Source organism: Nothobranchius furzeri, chromosome 7 (assembly GCF_043380555.1).
Source record: "Nothobranchius furzeri strain GRZ-AD chromosome 7, NfurGRZ-RIMD1, whole genome shotgun sequence".
NCBI classification, from domain to species: Eukaryota; Metazoa; Chordata; class Actinopteri; order Cyprinodontiformes; family Nothobranchiidae; genus Nothobranchius; species Nothobranchius furzeri.
In genome coordinates this window covers 14800779-14822921 of record NC_091747.1, presented here as the reverse complement: position 1 = coordinate 14822921, position 22143 = coordinate 14800779, and the positions used below count along the sequence as shown (strand labels likewise).

At 56.5% G+C, this 22143-nt stretch overlaps 1 protein-coding gene across 4 annotated transcripts; it reads right to left on the bottom strand.

The window, feature by feature from the left end:
* Nucleotides 1-1341: 1341 nt before the first annotated feature.
* Nucleotides 1342-3833, bottom strand: LOC139070644 (spectrin alpha chain, non-erythrocytic 1-like). 4 transcript variants are annotated; one of them, XM_070553294.1, is made up of 7 exons: nt 3677-3833; nt 2356-2478; nt 2068-2285; nt 1879-1983; nt 1690-1794; nt 1582-1614; nt 1342-1509 (listed from the first exon to the last, which is right to left on the bottom strand). In XM_070553294.1, the coding sequence occupies exons 2-4, from the start codon at nt 2363-2365 to the stop codon at nt 1948-1950; spliced, it is 264 nt and encodes an 87-aa protein (XP_070409395.1). In that variant the 5' UTR covers nt 2366-2478; nt 3677-3833; the 3' UTR covers nt 1342-1509; nt 1582-1614; nt 1690-1794; nt 1879-1947. The 4 variants fall into 4 exon arrangements, with proteins under 4 accessions (XP_070409395.1, XP_070409393.1, XP_070409394.1 ...); XM_070553292.1 differs by having other exon boundaries at nt 1879-1955; XM_070553293.1 differs by having other exon boundaries at nt 1479-1614.
* Between the last annotated feature and the right edge of the window lie 18310 nt (nt 3834-22143).

Here is a 22143-nt window from a genome sequence, read left to right as displayed (position 1 = left end):
CTAGAGGTAACACGAGTGGCTGGTTACTACCAAAACTGAGGCAATCTTCTGGCGTCAAATTTTGTCCTCCATCCACCTTAAATAGGAAAGCACCCCGCTGATTGCTGATCAGGAACGGCTGGGGTGGAGTCACCAGAACCATGAAGAACGTGTCTCCAGAGACAACTCGGGTCCTGGTACCGATCAGGAAAGCGGACCTTATCACCCAGAGCTGCCAGGTCACGCTCAAAGCCTTCATGTTCACGCTGCAGAGCCTGAACGCTGGCCAGGTGGTGGCCGTAGTTGTCTGTGTTCAGGGCCTGGTTCTTCTCCTCGATCCACTCTTTGGTCTCATCAGCGTCTCTGAGAAGACATCAGAACTCCGTCTGAGTGTGGGTCCAAACTACTGACCCGTAAGCGGCGCATAAGTGTGCGGGGTACCTGTGGAAGCGCTACACCTCATGGGCGCTGCCCAGCATGTTGCAGCGAGCGCCAGCGGTTGTTCAGCTCCTGGAGAGAAACCAAACCCAGTGAGATGGAGGTGGACGCCAGTGGGCTGGACGCCGGACGAGGAAACCTGGAGACGGATCGCTCAGACAGGAAGGGAAGAGCTTCCTCTTACCTTGATGGAATTAAAGTTAGCCGTCGTCTGAACGCCCAACCGTACGGTCTGAGGTCAAAGGTCACAGGAAACACACACCAGTCAGCAGTCATACAGATGCATAAAGATAACTGTAGCCATGGCAACCAGCTGACATGTCCCCACTTTCACCAGCACCTGGTGCCTGCCGGGTCACCTGAATTCCTGTGTGATTTCAGCACGGTCGGCCGTGACTACGGCCATCAGAGGTGACCTCTGATCAGCTGAATGAACTCACCTTCTAGGGTGACGCCGTGTTACCCCGGGTTTCCACGGGAGCCGTCAGCAGCACGTTACTGCAGCAGCACGTCTTGCTCGCGTAAACTGCTGCTTGGCCCTTCCCACGAGACGCGAAGCAGCAGGGGAGCAGCTGTCACCGACCGAGCACGAAGTCACTCGAGTGACTTCGTCAGTAAACACAACAACAAGCAGGAGAAAATTACAACATGGTTTGTGTTTTATGTTCTGTCCGTTTTATAATCGCCAATACGGACCTGAAAAACAAAGGAGACCGCTAGCTAGGTGATAACTTCTCACGGGGCCGCTCAGTTAGTAACCTTTTTTAAAAGTAAAGCAACCGGAAGGCAGTACGTTCTTTATTCTGAAAATCTCGGTAGCTTCTCTCAATTTCCGCGTCCGATTTCCTGTCTTTCCTTCCCCAAAAATGTCGAACTTGACCCGTTTCAGAGGCGTCGCGCGTAGAAAATAGAACCGGCGCGTAAGGGCCGCGACATGCTGCTCCTGAGACGTGGCCGACTCGCGCTGCTGACGGCTCCGGTGGAAAAGGTTCTGTTGACCACAGCGGTTCCTATCAGCAGCTATGACGTGCTGCTGCAGTAACGTGCTGCTGACGACTCCTGTGGAAAGCCGGGGTTAGAGACGGCTTCATCCTGTAAACAAACAAATGAGTGGTAACAAAAACACCACGTCTGGTTCTGGTGGAGGCGGAGGACAACACGCACCTTTCCAGGAGCAGAACCCAGATGTTCTTGTTGCTACAAACAGAGACGAGCAGAGTTAACAAACCAGGAAGTGAGAGGGACCAGCTGCTGCAGACAGGTGACGCTCACCTGAGCCTGAACCATAGGAGCCTCCTCAGCCATCAGACCTTCTGACTCCAGTTCAGATGCCACCTTGTTGATGTCCCTCAGGCGGGACTCGTTGGCCTTCAGGTCCTGCAGGACAAAAGCACCTGCTGATTATCACCTGAGCTGATCTGACAGCTGCTGCTGGAAGACGGAGAGGAGGAAAAGTCCGACCTTCTGGAAGTCGTCAAACTTCTTCTGCAAGACCTCGACCTGCTCCAGGTCCGACCCGTCTCTCCATCCTCATTCAGCTAAAGACGCGAGTTCAAGTAAAACAACCTAAAGTCACACAAACACAAAGCAGGTGTGGAGATGTTCGCTCTGAGCTGGAGGTCGTTCCTCGGCTGTGAAGGGCATACGAACCTTGTTGGTGCTGTTGAGCAGCGTGAGGATGTCGCCCTTCTTCATGGTGACCTCTCCAGGACTCTTCTCCTGGTAGTCGTACAGAGCCAGAACCAGCTCCTTCCCGGTCTCATCGTCAGTTGGAGCCACTTGTTGTTGTTGGGTTAACAGGTCTGGTGTTAGAACGTGGAGGATAAGAATGTTCTGACGGGCCGAAGGTTCTGAACCAGCGAAGTGACCTGGACCCAAACAAAGTGAGCCAGAACCTGCAGACACCTCAGAAACATGTCAGGACCAGACCTGCTCTACCTTCCTCCATTATGGTCTCTCCTTTCTGGGTGACAGCCTTGATGCGAGGTTCATGACCTGTGATCTCAGCCTGCAGAGCCTGGTGCTTCTTCAGCAGGTTCTGGACACCAATCAGGTCCTTCCCTGAGGACACATGTTAGAGTTCAGCATTATGCAGTAGACAGACCAGTTTAACCTAGGGGTTTCTTTCTTCTACAATCTGCTCTTTAACTGTATTATTTCCTGCTATTTCAGCTGTTAACTTTATTTTTTCTGTAAGTGTTTTTCTCCCCAGAAGAAGCTACAACGATGTTCTGCTGAGCTGTGGTGGCCTCATGGAGGGGGCCATCGTCTAGCACACTGCTGCTAACCACTTAATCATTCTCCCTCTCCTGATAATAACATTTTACTTTCTTTGATGTTGGATGTGCTACTACTAGTTTACCCGTTTAATTATAGATTCACTAGGATAAATACAATAAAGTTTATCTCTCGCCAAATAGAATATTTACTAAGAAATCACAATGTAACGTGTGTGTGTGTGTGTGTGTAAAAGCCATGCGTAGTGTTTATTTATAAAGCATATGTTGTTGGATTTTATCCAGAATCAAGACTTTGAAAATATATAGTTTAATTACAGTTTGATTTATTTGACATCTGTATAATGTTTATTATTTTGTTTTTTCCCCCTAAATACCTAACGTTTTAGTTAACATGAATATTAGTCATTCATCACAATACATGAAGTTACACATTTTAAATTTTAATAGGGGAAGACTGCAGGAGGGAGCAGTAAAATACAGGGGGTCCCCTGCAAAAACTAAATTTATGAGTCTGATGAAACTTGCTGGTATTCCCGCTGCTTCTTCGGTAAACAGCGCCAACAAAAACAAAGAAACTTGGGATCTTGTCGGCGTGGCAGTGGGATTTAAGGGAAACGCTGTATGCCCTATAGACTTCTCAACGAGCTGCAGTATTTCTCCGGTCAGATCTGTCTCCGAGTTCCACGAGCGGTCAGCCCGCAGCAGCGAGGCGCCGCATCGATCAGCCTGCCCGGCCTGACCGCTGGGGATTACCGGATGAAAGAATAGAGCACAGAAGTGTCCCCCCAAGCGGCGCGCCCCGTCATATTTAAACCCATTTTTATCTTAAATGCACTGGGTTTTACCCTATTACCCATTTAAATATGCCCTATTAATTATTTTACCGTATTTTACATTTAAATTTCATGGTTAAACAGTACATGCTGCATGTTAAACTGATAGTTAGCTAGCTACTTCGGTAAACTCAGCTAGTTTAAAGGCAGCAGTGACATAAAATACAAATATAGATTTTAACTTACCGAAAAAAATGAAGTGGAGACTCCTTGGACGCTCTATTAGTGCAATTAATACCACAGCAAGTCATTTTGTCCAACAATTGCACCAATATTATCCAAAACAGAATTCACAAGCACAGAGACTCAAAATCCCGACACAGTTTCCAGGAGAGACCGAGGCTGTACTGAGGCCTTTCCACGGAGCTAGCTCTGTGGTCACGTGGGTCTGAGGCGGCGGTCACGTGTGTCGGATGCTCATTAATTATACAGAATTTTAGGCTTTCAATACACTTAAACAGAAGAGTGAGAAAAAAATTCACCCCCCTCAGAGTTGTCATGAGTATAAACTAGATAATTTAGACAAACAAACATTTTTTGAACCAGGCTGTAAACATGTTTATTTCTGCTGTGAAAATGGCATTTTTAACATGGGAGTCAATGAGGATTTGCTCGCTTCTGGTACCAGCCCCCAGCGGATGAGGGTGGAACTGCAATTTTTCTTACTTCCGGGTTGGGACCATTTTCTGAGCGGCATTGTGGGGGCTTGATGTCAACACTGGGTCTGACTGAGCGCCTCAGGGAGAGAGGTCCAAGCAAGACGCGCCCCGAGGAGCTTCTTGCCACATGTCACTACTCGGTCTGACTGAGCGCCTCAGTGAGAAAGGTCCAAGCAAGACGCGCCCCGAGGAGCGTCTTGCCACATGTCAACACTGGGTCTGACTGAGTGCCTCCATGAGAGAAGCCCCAGCAAGACGCGCCCCGAGGAGCGTCTTGCCACATGTCACTACTCGGTCTGTTTGAGCGCCTCCAGGAGAGAGGCCCAAGCAAGACGTGCCCCGAGGAGCGTCTTGCCACATGTCAACAATGGGTCTGACTGAGGGCCTCCAGGAGAGAAGCCCAAGCAAGACGCGCCCCGAGGAGCGTCTTGCCACATGTCAGCACTGGGTCAGACTGAGCGCCTCCAGGAGAGAGGCCCAAGCAAGACACGCCCCGAGGAGTGTCTTGACACATGTCAACACTGGGTCTGACTGAGGGCCTCCATGAGAGAAGCCCAAGCAAGACGCGCCCCGAGGAGAGTCTTGCCACATGTCAACACTCGGTCTGACAGAGGGCCTCCAGGAGAGAGGCCCAAGCAAGACGCGCCCCGAGGAGCGTCTTGCAACATGTCAACAATGGGTCTGACTGAGGGCCTCCAGGAGAGAAGCCCAAGCAACACGCGGCCCGAGGAGCGTCTTGCCACATGTCAGCACTCGGTCTGACTGAGCGCCTCCAGGAGAGAGGCCAAAGCAAGACGCGCCCCGAGGAGCGTCTTGCCACATGTCAACAATGGGTCTGACTGAGGGCCTCCAGGAGAGAGGCCCAAGCAAGACGCGCCCCGAGGAGTGTCTTGCCACATGTCACCACTGGGTCTGACTGAGCGCCTCCAGGAGAGAGGCCCAAGCAAGACGCTCCCCGAGGAGCGTCTTGTCACATGTCAACACTGGGTCTTTCTGAGCGCCTCCAGGAGAGAAGCCCAAGCAAGACGCGCCCCGAGGAGCGTCTTTCCTCATGTCAGCACTCGGTCTGACTGAGCGCCTCCAGGAGAGAGGCCCAAGCAAGACGCGCCCCGAGGAGCGTCTTGCCACATGTCAACAATGGGTCTGACTGAGGGCCTCCAGGAGAGAAGCCCAAGCAAGACGCGCCCCGAGGAGCGTCTTGTCACATGTCAACACTGGGTCTGACTGAGCGCCTCCAGGAGAGAGGCCCAAGCAAGCCGCGCCCCGAGGAGCGTCAGGCCACATGTCACTACTCAGTCTGACTGAGCGCCTCCAGGAGAGAGGCCCCAGCAAGACGCGCCCCGAGGAGCGTCTTGCCACATGTCAGCACTGGGTCTGACTGAGCGCCTCCAGGAGAGAGGCCCAAGCAAGACGCGCCCCGAGGAGCGTCTTGCCTTATGTCAGCACTCGGTCTGACTGAGCGCCTCCAGGAGAGAGGCCCAAGCAAGACGCGCCCCTAGGAGCGTCTTGCCACATGTCAACAATGGGTCTGACTGAGGGCCTCCAGGAGAGAGGCCCAAGCAAGATGCGCCCGCAGGAGCGTCGTGCCACATGTCAACACTGGGTCTGACAGAGGGCCTCCAGGAGAGAGGCCCAAGCAAGACGCGCTCCGAGGAGCGTCTTGCCACATGTCACCTCTGGTTCTGACTGAGCGCCTCCAGGAGAGAGGCCCAAGCAAGACGCGCCCCGAGGAGCGTCTTGTCACATGTCAACACTGGGTCTTTCTGAGCGCCTCCAGGAGAGAAGCCCAAGCAAGACGCGCCCCGAGGAGCGTCTTGCCACATGTCAGCACTAGGTCTGACTGAGCGCCTCCAGGAGAGAGGCCCAAGCAAGACGCGCCCCGAGGAGCGTCTTGCCACATGTCAACAATGGGTCTGACTGAGGGCCTCCAGGAGAGAAGCCCAAGCAAGACGCGCCCCGAGGAGCGTCTTGACACATGTCAACACTGGGTCTGACAGAGGGCCTCCAGGAGAGAGGCCCAAGCAAGACGCGCCCCGAGGAGCGTCTTGCCACATGTCACCACTTGGTCTGACTGAGCGCCTCCAGGAGAGAGGCCCAAGCAACACGCGCCCCGAGGAGCGTCAGGCCACATGTCACTACTCAGTCTGACTGAGCGCCTCCAGGAGAGAAGCCCAAGTAAGACGCGCCCCGAGGAGCGTCTTGCCACGTGTCAACACTGGGTCTGATTGAGGGCCTTCTGGAGAGAGGCCCAAGCAAGACGCGCCCCGAGGAGCGTCTTGCCACATGTCAACAATGGTTCTTACTGAGAGCCTCCAGGAGAGAAGCCCAAGCAAGACGCGCCCCGAGGAGCTTCTTGCCACATGTCAGCAATCGGTCTGACAGAGGGCCTCCATGAGAGAGACCCAAGCAAGACGCGCCCCGAGGAGTGTCTTGCCAAATGTCAACACTGGGTCTGACTGAGCGCCTCAGGGAGAGAGGTCCAAGCAAGACGCGCCCCGAGGAGCGTCTTGCCACATGTCACTACTCGGTCTGACTGAGCGCCTCAGTGAGAGAGGTCCAAGCAAGACGCGCCCCGAGGAGCGTCTTGCCACATGTCAACACTGGGTCTGACTGAGTGCCTCCATGAGAGAAGCCCCAGCAAGACGCGCCCCGAGGAGCGTCTTGCCACATGTCACTACTCGGTCTGTTTGAGCGCCTCCAGGAGAGAGGCCCAAGCAAGACGTGCCCCGAGGAGCGTCTTGCCACATGTCAACAATGGGTCTGACTGAGGGCCTCCAGGAGAGAAGCCCAAGCAAGACGCGCCCCGAGGAGCGTCTTGCCACATGTCACCACTGGGTCTGACTGAGCGCCTCCAGGAGAGAGGCCCAAGCAAGACGCTCCCCGAGGAGCGTCTTGTCACATGTCAACACTGGGTCTTTCTGAGCGCCTCCAGGAGAGAAGCCCAAGCAAGACGCGCCCCGAGGAGCGTCTTTCCTCATGTCAGCACTCGGTCTGACTGAGCGCCTCCAGGAGAGAGGCCCAAGCAAGACGCGCCCCGAGGAGCGTCTTGTCACATGTCAACACTGGGTCTGACTGAGCGCCTCCAGGAGAGAGGCCCAAGCAAGCCGCGCCCCGAGGAGCGTCAGGCCACATGTCACTACTCAGTCTGACTGAGCGCCTCCAGGAGAGAGGCCCCAGCAAGACGCGCCCCGAGGAGCGTCTTGCCACATGTCAGCACTGGGTCTGACTGAGCGCCTCCAGGAGAGAGGCCCAAGCAAGACGCGCCCCGAGGAGCGTCTTGCCTTATGTCAGCACTCGGTCTGACTGAGCGCCTCCAGGAGAGAGGCCCAAGCAAGACGCGCCCCTAGGAGCGTCTTGCCACATGTCAACAATGGGTCTGACTGAGGGCCTCCAGGAGAGAGGCCCAAGCAAGATGCGCCCGCAGGAGCGTCGTGCCACATGTCAACACTGGGTCTGACAGAGGGCCTCCAGGAGAGAGGCCCAAGCAAGACGCGCTCCGAGGAGCGTCTTGCCACATGTCACCTCTGGTTCTGACTGAGCGCCTCCAGGAGAGAGGCCCAAGCAAGACGCGCCCCGAGGAGCGTCTTGTCACATGTCAACACTGGGTCTTTCTGAGCGCCTCCAGGAGAGAAGCCCAAGCAAGACGCGCCCCGAGGAGCGTCTTGCCACATGTCAGCACTAGGTCTGACTGAGCGCCTCCAGGAGAGAGGCCCAAGCAAGACGCGCCCCGAGGAGCGTCTTGCCACATGTCAACAATGGGTCTGACTGAGGGCCTCCAGGAGAGAAGCCCAAGCAAGACGCGCCCCGAGGAGCGTCTTGACACATGTCAACACTGGGTCTGACAGAGGGCCTCCAGGAGAGAGGCCCAAGCAAGACGCGCCCCGAGGAGCGTCTTGCCACATGTCACCACTTGGTCTGACTGAGCGCCTCCAGGAGAGAGGCCCAAGCAACACGCGCCCCGAGGAGCGTCAGGCCACATGTCACTACTCAGTCTGACTGAGCGCCTCCAGGAGAGAAGCCCAAGTAAGACGCGCCCCGAGGAGCGTCTTGCCACGTGTCAACACTGGGTCTGATTGAGGGCCTTCTGGAGAGAGGCCCAAGCAAGACGCGCCCCGAGGAGCGTCTTGCCACATGTCAACAATGGTTCTTACTGAGAGCCTCCAGGAGAGAAGCCCAAGCAAGACGCGCCCCGAGGAGCTTCTTGCCACATGTCAGCAATCGGTCTGACAGAGGGCCTCCATGAGAGAGACCCAAGCAAGACGCGCCCCGAGGAGTGTCTTGCCAAATGTCAACACTGGGTCTGACTGAGCGCCTCAGGGAGAGAGGTCCAAGCAAGACGCGCCCCGAGGAGCGTCTTGCCACATGTCACTACTCGGTCTGACTGAGCGCCTCAGTGAGAGAGGTCCAAGCAAGACGCGCCCCGAGGAGCGTCTTGCCACATGTCAACACTGGGTCTGACTGAGTGCCTCCATGAGAGAAGCCCCAGCAAGACGCGCCCCGAGGAGCGTCTTGCCACATGTCACTACTCGGTCTGTTTGAGCGCCTCCAGGAGAGAGGCCCAAGCAAGACGTGCCCCGAGGAGCGTCTTGCCACATGTCAACAATGGGTCTGACTGAGGGCCTCCAGGAGAGAAGCCCAAGCAAGACGCGCCCCGAGGAGCGTCTTGCCACATGTCAACACTGGGTCAGACTGAGCGCCTCCAGGAGAGAGGCCCAAGCAAGACGCGCCCCGAGGAGTGTCTTGCCACATGTCACCACTGGGTCTGACTGAGCCTCTCCAGGAGAGAGGCCCAAGCAAGACGCGCCCCGAGGAGCGTCTTGTCACATGTCAACACTGGGTCTTTCTGAGCGCCTCCAGGAGAGAAGCCCAAGCGAGACGCGCCCCGAGGAGCGTCTTTCCACATGTCAGCACTCGGTCTGACTGAGCGCCTCCAGGAGAGAGGCCCAAGCAAGACGCGCCCCGAGGAGCGTCTTGCCACATGTCAACAATGGGTTTGACTGAGGGCCTCCAGGAGAGAAGCCTAAGCAACACGCGCCCCGAGGAGCGTCTTGCCACATGTCAACAATGGGTCTGACTGAGGGCCTCCAGGAGAGAAGCCCAAGCAAGACGCGCCCCGAGGAGCGTCTTGACACATGTCAACACTGGGTCTGACAGAGGGCCTCCAGGAGAGAGGCCCAAGCAAGACGCGCCCCGAGGAGTGTCTTTCCACATGTCACCACTTGGTCTGACTGAGCGCCTCCAGGAGAGAGGCCCAAGCAACACGCGCCCCGAGGAGCGTCAGGCCACATGTCACTACTCAGTCTGACTGAGCGCCTCCAGGAGAGAGGCCCAAGCAAGACGCGCCCTGAGGAGCGTCTTGCCACATGTCAACACTGGGTCTGACTGAGCGCCTCCAGGAGAGAGGCCCAAGCAAGACACGCCCCGAGGAGCGTCTTGACACATGTCAACACTGGGTCTGACTGAGGGCCTCCATTAGAGAAGCCCAAGCAAGAAGGGCCCCGAGGAGAGTCTTGCCACATGTCAACACTGGGTCTGACAGAGGGCATCCAGGAGAGAGGCCCAAGCAATACGCGCCCAGAGGAGCGTCTTGCCACATGTCAATAATGGGTCTGACTGAGGGCCTCCAGGAGAGAAGCCCAAGCATGACGCACCCCGAGGAGCTTCTTGCTACATGTCAGCACTCGGTCTGACTGAGCGCCTCCAGGAGAGAGGCCAAAGCAAGACGCGCCCCGAGGAGCGTCTTGACACATGTCAACACTGGGTCTGACAGAGGGCCTCCATGAGAGAGGCCCAAGCAAGACGCGCCCCGAGGAGTGTCTTGCCACATGTCAACACTGTGTCTGACTGAGCGCCTCCAGGAGAGAGGCCCAAGCAAGACGCGCCCCGAGGAGCTTCTTGCCACATGTCACTACTCGGTCTGACTGAGCGCCTCCAGGAGGGAGGTCCAAGCAAGACGCGCCCTGAGGAACGTCTTGCCACATGTCACTACTCGGTCTGACTGAGCGCCTCCAGGAGAGAGGCCCAAGTAAGACGCGCCCCGAGGAGCGTTTGCCAAATGCCAACACTGGGTCTGACTGAGCGCCTCAGGGAGAGAGGTCCAAGCAAGACGCGCCCCGAGGAGCGTCTTGCCACATGTCACTACTCGGTCTGACTGAGCGCCTCAGTGAGAGCGGTCCAAGCAAGAACGCGCCCCGAGGAGCGTCTTGCCACATGTCAACACTGGGTCTGACTGAGTGCCTCCATGAGAGAAGCCCCAGCAAGACGCGCCCCGAGGAGCGTCTTGCCACATGTCACTACTCGGTCTGTTTGAGCGCCTCCAGGAGAGAGGCCCAAGCAAGACGCGCCCCGAGGAGCGTCTTGCCTTATGTCAGCACTCGGTCTGACTGAGCGCCTCCAGGAGAGAGGCCCAAGCAAGACGCGCCCCTAGGAGCGTCTTGCCACATGTCAACAATGGGTCTGACTGAGGGCCTCCAGGAGAGAGGCCCAAGCAAGATGCGCCCGCAGGAGCGTCGTGCCACATGTCAACACTGGGTCTGACAGAGGGCCTCCAGGAGAGAGGCCCAAGCAAGACGCGCTCCGAGGAGCGTCTTGCCACATGTCACCTCTGGTTCTGACTGAGCGCCTCCAGGAGAGAGGCCCAAGCAAGACGCGCCCCGAGGAGCGTCTTGTCACATGTCAACACTGGGTCTTTCTGAGCGCCTCCAGGAGAGAAGCCCAAGCAAGACGCGCCCCGAGGAGCGTCTTGCCACATGTCAGCACTAGGTCTGACTGAGCGCCTCCAGGAGAGAGGCCCAAGCAAGACGCGCCCCGAGGAGCGTCTTGCCACATGTCAACAATGGGTCTGACTGAGGGCCTCCAGGAGAGAAGCCCAAGCAAGACGCGCCCCGAGGAGCGTCTTGACACATGTCAACACTGGGTCTGACAGAGGGCCTCCAGGAGAGAGGCCCAAGCAAGACGCGCCCCGAGGAGCGTCTTGCCACATGTCACCACTTGGTCTGACTGAGCGCCTCCAGGAGAGAGGCCCAAGCAACACGCGCCCCGAGGAGCGTCAGGCCACATGTCACTACTCAGTCTGACTGAGCGCCTCCAGGAGAGAAGCCCAAGTAAGACGCGCCCCGAGGAGCGTCTTGCCACGTGTCAACACTGGGTCTGATTGAGGGCCTTCTGGAGAGAGGCCCAAGCAAGACGCGCCCCGAGGAGCGTCTTGCCACATGTCAACAATGGTTCTTACTGAGAGCCTCCAGGAGAGAAGCCCAAGCAAGACGCGCCCCGAGGAGCTTCTTGCCACATGTCAGCAATCTGTCTGACAGAGGGCCTCCATGAGAGAGACCCAAGCAAGACGCGCCCCGAGGAGTGTCTTGCCAAATGTCAACACTGGGTCTGACTGAGCGCCTCAGGGAGAGAGGTCCAAGCAAGACGCGCCCCGAGGAGCGTCTTGCCACATGTCACTACTCGGTCTGACTGAGCGCCTCAGTGAGAGAGGTCCAAGCAAGACGCGCCCCGAGGAGCGTCTTGCTTGGACCTGAGCGTCTTGCCACATGTCACTACTCGGTCTGTTTGAGCGCCTCCAGGAGAGAGGCCCAAGCAAGACGTGCCCCGAGGAGCGTCGTGCCACATGTCAACACTGGGTCTGACTGAGCGCCTCAGGGAGAGAGGTCCAAGCAAGACGCGCCCCGAGGAGCGTCTTGCCACATGTCAACAATGGGTCTGACTGAGGGCCTCCAGGAGAGAAGCCCAAGCAACACGCGGCCCGAGGAGCGTCTTGCCACATGTCAGCACTCGGTCTGACTGAGCGCCTCCAGGAGAGAGGCCAAAGCAAGACGCGCCCCGAGGAGCGTCTTGCCTCATGTCAACAATGGGTCTGACTGAGGGCCTCCAGGAGAGAAGCCCAAGCAAGACGCGCCCCGAGGAGCGTCTTGTCACATATCAACACTGGGTCTGACTGAGCGCCTCCAGGAGAGAGGCCCAAGCAAGCCGCGCCCCGAGGAGCGTCAGGCCACATGTCACTACTCAGTCTGACTGAGCGCCTCCAGGAGAGAGGCCCCAGCAAGACGCGCCCCGAGGAGCGTCTTGCCACATGTCAGCACTGGGTCTGACTGAGCGCCTCCAGGAGAGAGGCCCAAGCAAGACGCGCCCCGAGGAGCGTCTTGCCTTATGTCAGCACTCGGTCTGACTGAGCGCCTCCAGGAGAGAGGCCCAAGCAAGACGCGCCCCTAGGAGCGTCTTGCCACATGTCAACAATGGGTCTGACTGAGGGCCTCCAGGAGAGAGGCCCAAGCAAGATGCGCCCGCAGGAGCGTCGTGCCACATGTCAACACTGGGTCTGACTGAGCGCCTCAGGGAGAGAGGTCCAAGCAAGACGCGCCCCGAGGAGCTTCTTGCCACATGTCACTACTCGGTCTGACTGAGCGCCTCAGTGAGAAAGGTCCAAGCAAGACGCGCCCCGAGGAGCGTCTTGCCACATGTCAACACTGGGTCTGACTGAGTGCCTCCATGAGAGAAGCCCCAGCAAGACGCGCCCCGAGGAGCGTCTTGCCACATGTCACTACTCGGTCTGTTTGAGCGCCTCCAGGAGAGAGGCCCAAGCAAGACGTGCCCCGAGGAGCGTCTTGCCACATGTCAACAATGGGTCTGACTGAGGGACTCCAGGAGAGAAGCCCAAGGAAGACGCGCCCCGAGGAGCGTCTTGCCACATGTCAGCACTGGGTCAGACTGAGCGCCTCCAGGAGAGAGGCCCAAGCAAGACACGCCCCGAGGAGCGTCTTGACACATGTCAACACTGGGTCTGACTGAGAGCCTCCATGAGAGAAGCCCAAGCAAGACGCGCCCCGAGGAGAGTCTTGCCACATGTCAACACTCGGTCTGACAGAGGGCCTCCAGGAGAGAGGCCCAAGCAAGACGCGCCCCGAGGAGTGTCTTGCCACATGTCACCACTGGGTCTGACAGAGCGCCTCCAGGAGAGAGGCCCAAGCAAGACGCGCCCCGAGGAGCGTCTTGTCACATGTCAACACTGGGTCTTTCTGAGCGCCTCCAGGAGAGAAGCCCAAGCAAGACGCGACCTGAGGAGCGTCTTTCCTCATGTCAGCACTCGGTCTGACTGAGCGCCTCCAGGAGAGAGGCCCAAGCAAGACGCGCCCCGAGGAGCCTCTTGCCACATGTCAACAATGGGTCTGACTGAGGGCCTCCAGGAGAGAAGCCCAAGCAACACGCGGCCCGAGGAGCGTCTTGCCACATGTCAGCACTCGGTCTGACTGAGCGCCTCCAGGAGAGAGGCCAAAGCAAAACGCGCCCCGAGGAGCGTCTTGCCACATGTCAACAATGGGTCTGACTGAGGGCCTCCAGGAGAGAAGCCCAAGCAAGACGCGCCCCGAGGAGCATCTTGTCACATGTCAACACTGGGTCTGACTGAGCGCCTCCAGGAGAGAGGCCCAAGCAAGATGCGCCCCGAGGAGCGTCTTGACACATGTCAACACTGGGTCTGACTGAGGGCCTCCATGAGAGAAGCCCAAGCAAGACGCGCCCCGAGGAGAGTCTTGCCACATGTCAACACTCGGTCTGACAGAGGGCCTCCAGGAGAGAGGCCCAAGCAAGACGCGCCCCGAGGAGTGTCTTGCCACATGTCACCACTGGGTCTGACTGAGCGCCTCCAGGAGAGAGGCCCAAGCAAGACGCGCCCCGAGGAGCGTCTTGTCACATGTCAACACTGGGTCTTTCTGAGCGCCTCCAGGAGAGAAGCCCAAGCAAGACGCGCCCCGAGGAGCGTCTTTCCTCATGTCAGCACTCGGTCTGACTGAGCGCCTCCAGGAGAGAGGCCCAAGCAAGACGCGCCCCGAGGAGCGTCTTGCCACATGTCAACAATGGGTCTGACTGAGGGCCTCCAGGAGAGAAGCCCAAGCAACACGCGGCCCGAGGAGCGTCTTGCCACATGTCAGCACTCGGTCTGACTGAGCGCCTCCAGGAGAGAGGCCAAAGCAAGACGCGCCCCGAGGAGCGTCTTGCCTCATGTCAACAATGGGTCTGACTGAGGGCCTCCAGGAGAGAAGCCCAAGCAAGACGCGCCCCGAGGAGCGTCTTGTCACATGTCAACACTGGGTCTGACTGAGCGCCTCCAGGAGAGAGGCCCAAGCAAGCCGCGCCCCGAGGAGCGTCAGGCCACATGTCACTACTCAGTCTGACTGAGCGCCTCCAGGAGAGAGGCCCCAGCAAGACGCGCCCCGAGGAGCGTCTTGCCACATGTCAGCACTGGGTCTGACTGAGCGCCTCCAGGAGAGAGGCCCAAGCAAGACGCGCCCCGAGGAGCGTCTTGCCTTATGTCAGCACTCGGTCTGACTGAGCGCCTCCAGGAGAGAGGCCCAAGCAAGACGCGCCCCTAGGAGCGTCTTGCCACATGTCAACAATGGGTCTGACTGAGGGCCTCCAGGAGAGAGGCCCAAGCAAGATGCGCCCGCAGGAGCGTCGTGCCACATGTCAACACTGGGTCTGACAGAGGGCCTCCAGGAGAGAGGCCCAAGCAAGACGCGCCCCGAGGAGCGTCTTGCCACATGTCACCTCTGGTTCTGACTGAGCGCCTCCAGGAGAGAGGCCCAAGCAAGACGCGCCCCGAGGAGCGTCTTGTCACATGTCAACACTGGGTCTTTCTGAGCGCCTCCAGGAGAGAAGCCCAAGCAAGACGCGCCCCGAGGAGCGTCTTGCCTCATGTCAGCACTAGGTCTGACTGAGCGCCTCCAGGAGAGAGGCCCAAGCAAGACGCGCCCCGAGGAGCGTCTTGCCACATGTCAACAATGGGTCTGACTGAGGGCCTCCAGGAGAGAAGCCCAAGCAAGACGCGCCCCGAGGAGCGTCTTGACACATGTCAACACTGGGTCTGACAGAGGGCCTCCAGGAGAGAGGCCCAAGCAAGACGCGCCCCGAGGAGCGTCTTGCCACATGTCACCACTTGGTCTGACTGAGCGCCTCCAGGAGAGAGGCCCAAGCAACACGCGCCCCGAGGAGCGTCAGGCCACATGTCACTACTCAGTCTGACTGAGCGCCTCCAGGAGAGAAGCCCAAGTAAGACGCGCCCCGAGGAGCGTCTTGCCACGTGTCAACACTGGGTCTGATTGAGGGCCTTCTGGAGAGAGGCCCAAGCAAGACGCGCCCCGAGGAGCGTCTTGCCACATGTCAACAATGGTTCTTACTGAGAGCCTCCAGGAGAGAAGCCCAAGCAAGACGCGCCCCGAGGAGCTTCTTGCCACATGTCAGCAATCGGTCTGACAGAGGGACTCCATGAGAGAGACCCAAGCAAGACGCGCCCCGAGGAGTGTCTTGCCAAATGTCAACACTGGGTCTGACTGAGCGCCTCAGGGAGAGAGGTCCAAGCAAGACGCGCCCCGAGGAGCGTCTTGCCACATGTCACTACTCGGTCTGACTGAGCGCCTCAGTGAGAGAGGTCCAAGCAAGACGCGCCCCGAGGAGCGTCTTGCCACATGTCAACACTGGGTCTGACTGAGTGCCTCCATGAGAGAAGCCCCAGCAAGACGCGCCCCGAGGAGCGTCTTGCCACATGTCACTACTCGGTCTGTTTGAGCGCCTCCAGGAGAGAGGCCCAAGCAAGACGTGCCCCGAGGAGCGTCTTGCCACATGTCAACAATGGGTCTGACTGAGGGCCTCCAGGAGAGAAGCCCAAGCAAGACGCGCCCCGAGGAGCGTCTTGCCACATGTCAACACTGGGTCAGACTGAGCGCCTCCAGGAGAGAGGCCCAAGCAAGACACGCCCCGAGGAGCGTCTTGACACATGTCAACACAGGATCTGACTGAGGGCCTCCATGAGAGAAGCCCAAGCAAGACACGCCCCGAGGAGAGTCTTGCCACATGTCAACACTCGGTCTGAAAGAGGGCCTCCAGGAGAGAGGCCCAAGCAAGACGCGCCCCGAGGAGTGTCTTGCCACATGTCACCACTGGGTCTGACTGAGCCTCTCCAGGAGAGAGGCCCAAGCAAGACGCGCCCCGAGGAGCGTCTTGCCACATGTCAACAATGGGTCTGACTGAGGGCCTCCAGGAGAGAGGCCAAAGCAAAACGCGCCCCGAGGAGCGTCTTGCCACATGTCAACAATGGGTCTGACTGAGGGCCTCCAGGAGAGAAGCCCAAGCAAGACGCGCCCCGAGGAGCATCTTGTCACATGTCAACACTGGGTCTGACTGAGCGCCTCCAGGAGAGAGGCCCAAGCAAGATGCGCCCCGAGGAGCGTCTTGACACATGTCAACACTGGGTCTGACTGAGGGCCTCCATGAGAGAAGCCCAAGCAAGACGCGCCCCGAGGAGAGTCTTGCCACATGTCAACACTCGGTCTGACAGAGGGCCTCCAGGAGAGAGGCCCAAGCAAGACGCGCCCCGAGGAGTGTCTTGCCACATGTCACCACTGGGTCTGACTGAGCGCCTCCAGGAGAGAGGCCCAAGCAAGACGCGCCCCGAGGAGCGTCTTGTCACATGTCAACACTGGGTCTTTCTGAGCGCCTCCAGGAGAGAAGCCCAAGCAAGACGCGCCCCGAGGAGCGTCTTTCCTCATGTCAGCACTCGGTCTGACTGAGCGCCTCCAGGAGAGAGGCCCAAGCAAGACGCGCCCCGAGGAGCGTCTTGCCACATGTCAACAATGGGTCTGACTGAGGGCCTCCAGGAGAGAAGCCCAAGCAACACGCGGCCCGAGGAGCGTCTTGCCACATGTCAGCACTCGGTCTGACTGAGCGCCTCCAGGAGAGAGGCCAAAGCAAGACGCGCCCCGAGGAGCGTCTTGCCTCATGTCAACAATGGGTCTGACTGAGGGCCTCCAGGAGAGAAGCCCAAGCAAGACGCGCCCCGAGGAGCGTCTTGTCACATGTCAACACTGGGTCTGACTGAGCGCCTCCAGGAGAGAGGCCCAAGCAAGCCGCGCCCCGAGGAGCGTCAGGCCACATGTCACTACTCAGTCTGACTGAGCGCCTCCAGGAGAGAGGCCCCAGCAAGACGCGCCCCGAGGAGCGTCTTGCCACATGTCAGCACTGGGTCTGACTGAGCGCCTCCAGGAGAGAGGCCCAAGCAAGACGCGCCCCGAGGAGCGTCTTGCCTTATGTCAGCACTCGGTCTGACTGAGCGCCTCCAGGAGAGAGGCCCAAGCAAGACGCGCCCCTAGGAGCGTCTTGCCACATGTCAACAATGGGTCTGACTGAGGGCCTCCAGGAGAGAGGCCCAAGCAAGATGCGCCCGCAGGAGCGTCGTGCCACATGTCAACACTGGGTCTGACAGAGGGCCTCCAGGAGAGAGGCCCAAGCAAGACGCGCCCCGAGGAGCGTCTTGCCACATGTCACCTCTGGTTCTGACTGAGCGCCTCCAGGAGAGAGGCCCAAGCAAGACGCGCCCCGAGGAGCGTCTTGTCACATGTCAACACTGGGTCTTTCTGAGCGCCTCCAGGAGAGAAGCCCAAGCAAGACGCGCCCCGAGGAGCGTCTTGCCTCATGTCAGCACTAGGTCTGACTGAGCGCCTCCAGGAGAGAGGCCCAAGCAAGACGCGCCCCGAGGAGCGTCTTGCCACATGTCAACAATGGGTCTGACTGAGGGCCTCCAGGAGAGAAGCCCAAGCAAGACGCGCCCCGAGGAGCGTCTTGACACATGTCAACACTGGGTCTGACAGAGGGCCTCCAGGAGAGAGGCCCAAGCAAGACGCGCCCCGAGGAGCGTCTTGCCACATGTCACCACTTGGTCTGACTGAGCGCCTCCAGGAGAGAGGCCCAAGCAACACGCGCCCCGAGGAGCGTCAGGCCACATGTCACTACTCAGTCTGACTGAGCGCCTCCAGGAGAGAAGCCCAAGTAAGACGCGCCCCGAGGAGCGTCTTGCCACGTGTCAACACTGGGTCTGATTGAGGGCCTTCTGGAGAGAGGCCCAAGCAAGACGCGCCCCGAGGAGCGTCTTGCCACATGTCAACAATGGTTCTTACTGAGAGCCTCCAGGAGAGAAGCCCAAGCAAGACGCGCCCCGAGGAGCTTCTTGCCACATGTCAGCAATCGGTCTGACAGAGGGCCTCCATGAGAGAGACCCAAGCAAGACGCGCCCCGAGGAGTGTCTTGCCAAATGTCAACACTGGGTCTGACTGAGCGCCTCAGGGAGAGAGGTCCAAGCAAGACGCGCCCCGAGGAGCGTCTTGCCACATGTCACTACTCGGTCTGACTGAGCGCCTCAGTGAGAGAGGTCCAAGCAAGACGCGCCCCGAGGAGCGTCTTGCCACATGTCAACACTGGGTCTGACTGAGTGCCTCCATGAGAGAAGCCCCAGCAAGACGCGCCCCGAGGAGCGTCTTGCCACATGTCACTACTCGGTCTGTTTGAGCGCCTCCAGGAGAGAGGCCCAAGCAAGACGTGCCCCGAGGAGCGTCTTGCCACATGTCAACAATGGGTCTGACTGAGGGCCTCCAGGAGAGAAGCCCAAGCAAGACGCGCCCCGAGGAGCGTCTTGCCACATGTCAACACTGGGTCAGACTGAGCGCCTCCAGGAGAGAGGCCCAAGCAAGACACGCCCCCAGGAGCGTCTTGACACATGTCAACACAGGATCTGACTGAGGGCCTCCATGAGAGAAGCCCAAGCAAGACACGCCCCGAGGAGAGTCTTGCCACATGTCAACACTCGGTCTGAAAGAGGGCCTCCAGGAGAGAGGCCCAAGCAAGACGCGCCCCGAGGAGTGTCTTGCCACATGTCACCACTGGGTCTGACTGAGCCTCTCCAGGAGAGAGGCCCAAGCAAGACGCGCCCCGAGGAGCGTCTTGTCACATGTCAACACTGGGTCTTTCTGAGCGCCTCCAGGAGAGAAGCCCAAGCGAGACGCGCCCCGAGGAGCGTCTTTCCACATGTCAGCACTCGGTCTGACTGAGCGCCTCCAGGAGAGAGGCCCAAGCAAGACGCGCCCCGAGGAGCGTCTTGCCACATGTCAACAATGGGTTTGACTGAGGGCCTCCAGGAGAGAAGCCTAAGCAACACGCGCCCCGAGGAGCGTCTTGCCACATGTCAACAATGGGTCTGACTGAGGGCCTCCAGGAGAGAAGCCCAAGCAAGACGCGCCCCGAGGAGCGTCTTGACACATGTCAACACTGGGTCTGACAGAGGGCCTCCAGGAGAGAGGCCCAAGCAAGACGCGCCCCGAGGAGTGTCTTGCCACATGTCACCACTTGGTCTGACTGAGCGCCTCCAGGAGAGAGGCCCAAGCAACACGCGCCCCGAGGAGCGTCAGGCCACATGTCACTACTCAGTCTGACTGAGCGCCTCCAGGAGAGAGGCCCAAGCAAGACGCGCCCTGAGGAGCGTCTTGCCACATGTCAACACTGGGTCTGACTGAGCGCCTCCAGGAGAGAGGCCCAAGCAAGACACGCCCCGAGGAGCGTCTTGACACATGTCAACACTGGGTCTGACTGAGGGCCTCCATTAGAGAAGCCCAAGCAAGAAGGGCCCCGAGGAGAGTCTTGCCACATGTCAACACTGGGTCTGACAGAGGGCATCCAGGAGAGAGGCCCAAGCAATACGCGCCCAGAGGAGCGTCTTGCCACATGTCAATAATGGGTCTGACTGAGGGCCTCCAGGAGAGAAGCCCAAGCATGACGCACCCCGAGGAGCTTCTTGCTACATGTCAGCACTCGGTCTGACTGAGCGCCTCCAGGAGAGAGGCCAAAGCAAGACGCGCCCCGAGGAGCGTCTTGACACATGTCAACACTGGGTCTGACAGAGGGCCTCCAGGAGAGAGGCCCAAGCAACACGCGCCCCGAGGAGCGTCAGGCCACATGTCACTACTCAGTAGTGACTTCATGTTCCTGACTTCTAGCTTCTCCTGTTGTTGTCAATAAAAGCTCTAAACCCAACATTGATGTAAAGCCATCTATTTCCCCAGAAATCCAATCATATTAACTGATCAGCTTCAGGTTAAATGGACAAAAACATGTGTAAAAGGACAAAAATATTAAATTTAGTCAGAATAAAGATCAAGCAAATGCTTAAAGGGAAAGTTTGGACTAACAAATGGTATAGACAATTTCTTTCTCTTAATGCTTTTGTTGATTTGGGGAAACCTTCACTCAAACTGATTGTTTTAAAACAATCAAAGTGCATTTCATTTATGCACTAGGCCCAACTGACTCATGCACTTGATTCCAAACACAAAAATTAATGTGTGACCTGTTGGAAGAATGAAGTGGATTTTTCACTCACTTCTTGGTCTGTAGGAGTTTGGGACATGGTCTCAACACTTGGTGTCTGCAACAAAAGACAACAATATAATGTCAGAAACATTCTGTACTATGAATCCTGACTAGTTCATTAACGACAGATCATACTTGTTTCAGTGAATATTATTCACAGAAGAATCTGAGCTCCTTATATCAGACTGTATAGAAACTATTAACACTGTACAGTTCTGCTACCCAACAATATGAGAACAGTGTAACACACACACTACAGTTGTTGGTCCAACCATATGAGGACGTATTCTGAAACACACATCTCCTTCACAGCTTGAAACCATATGAGGACATGACGACTGAACACATGTAGAGTTCATGTTCCTGACTTCTAGCTTCTCCTGCTGTTGTCAATAAAAGCTCTAAACCCAACACTGATGTAAAGCCATCTATTTCCCCAGAAATCCAATCATATTAACTGATCAGCTTCAGGTTAAATGGACAAAAACATGTGTAAAAAGACAAAAATATTAAATTTAGTCAGAATAAAGATCAAGCAAATGCTTAAAGGGAAAGTTTGGACTAACAAATGGTATAGATAATTTCTTTCTCCTAATGCAAATGTTGATGTGGGGAAACTTTCAATCAAACTGATTGTTTTAATACAATCAAAGTGCATTTCATTTATGCACTAGGCCCAACTGACTCATCTAATTGATTCCAAACACAAAAATTAATGTGTGACCTGTTGGAAGAATGAAGTGGATTTTTCACTCACTTCTTGGTCTGTAGGAGTTTGGGACATGGTCTCAACACTTGGTGTCTGCAACAAAAGACAACAATATAATGTCAGAAACATTCTGTACTATGAATCCTGACTAGTTCATTAACTACAGATCATACTTGTTTCAGTGAATATTATTCACAGAAGAATCTGAGTTCCTTATATCAGACTGCATAGAAACTATTAACACTGTACAGTTCTGCTACCCAACAATATGAGGACAGTGTAACACACACACTACAGTTGTTGGTCCAACCATATGAGGACGTATTCTGAAACACACATCTCCTTCACAGCTTGAAACAATATGAGGACATGACGACTGAACACATGTAGAGTTCATGTTCCTGACTTCTAGCTTCTCCTGTTGTTGTCAATAAAAGCTCTAAACCCAACACTGATGTAAAGCCATCTATTTCCCCAGAAATCCAATCATATTAACTGATCAGCTTCAGGTTAAATGGACAAAAACATGTGCAAAAGGATAAAAATATTTAACTTAGAACAAATATCAAGCAAATGCTTAAAGGGAAAGTTTGGACTAACAAATGGTATAGACAATTTCTTTCTCCTAATGCTAATGTTGATTTGGGGAAACTTTCACTCAAACTGATTGTTTTAAAACAATCAAAGTGCATTTCATTTATGCACTAGGCCCAACTGACTCATATACTTGATTTCAAATACAAAAAATAATGTGTGACCTGTTGGAAGAATGAAGTGAATTTTCACTCACTTCTTGGTCTGTAGGAGGTTGGGACATGGTCTCAACACTTGGTGTCTGAAACAAAAGACAACAATGTAAATCCTGACTATTTCATAAACTACAGATCATACTTGTTTCAGTGAATATAATTCACAGAAGAATCTGAGTTCCTTATATCAGACTGTATAGAAACTATTAACACTGTACAGTTCTGCTACCCAACAATATGAGGACAGTGTAACACACACACTACAGTTGTTGGTCCAACCATATGAGGACGTATTCTGAAACACACATCTCCTTCACAGCTTGAAACAATATGAGGACATGACGA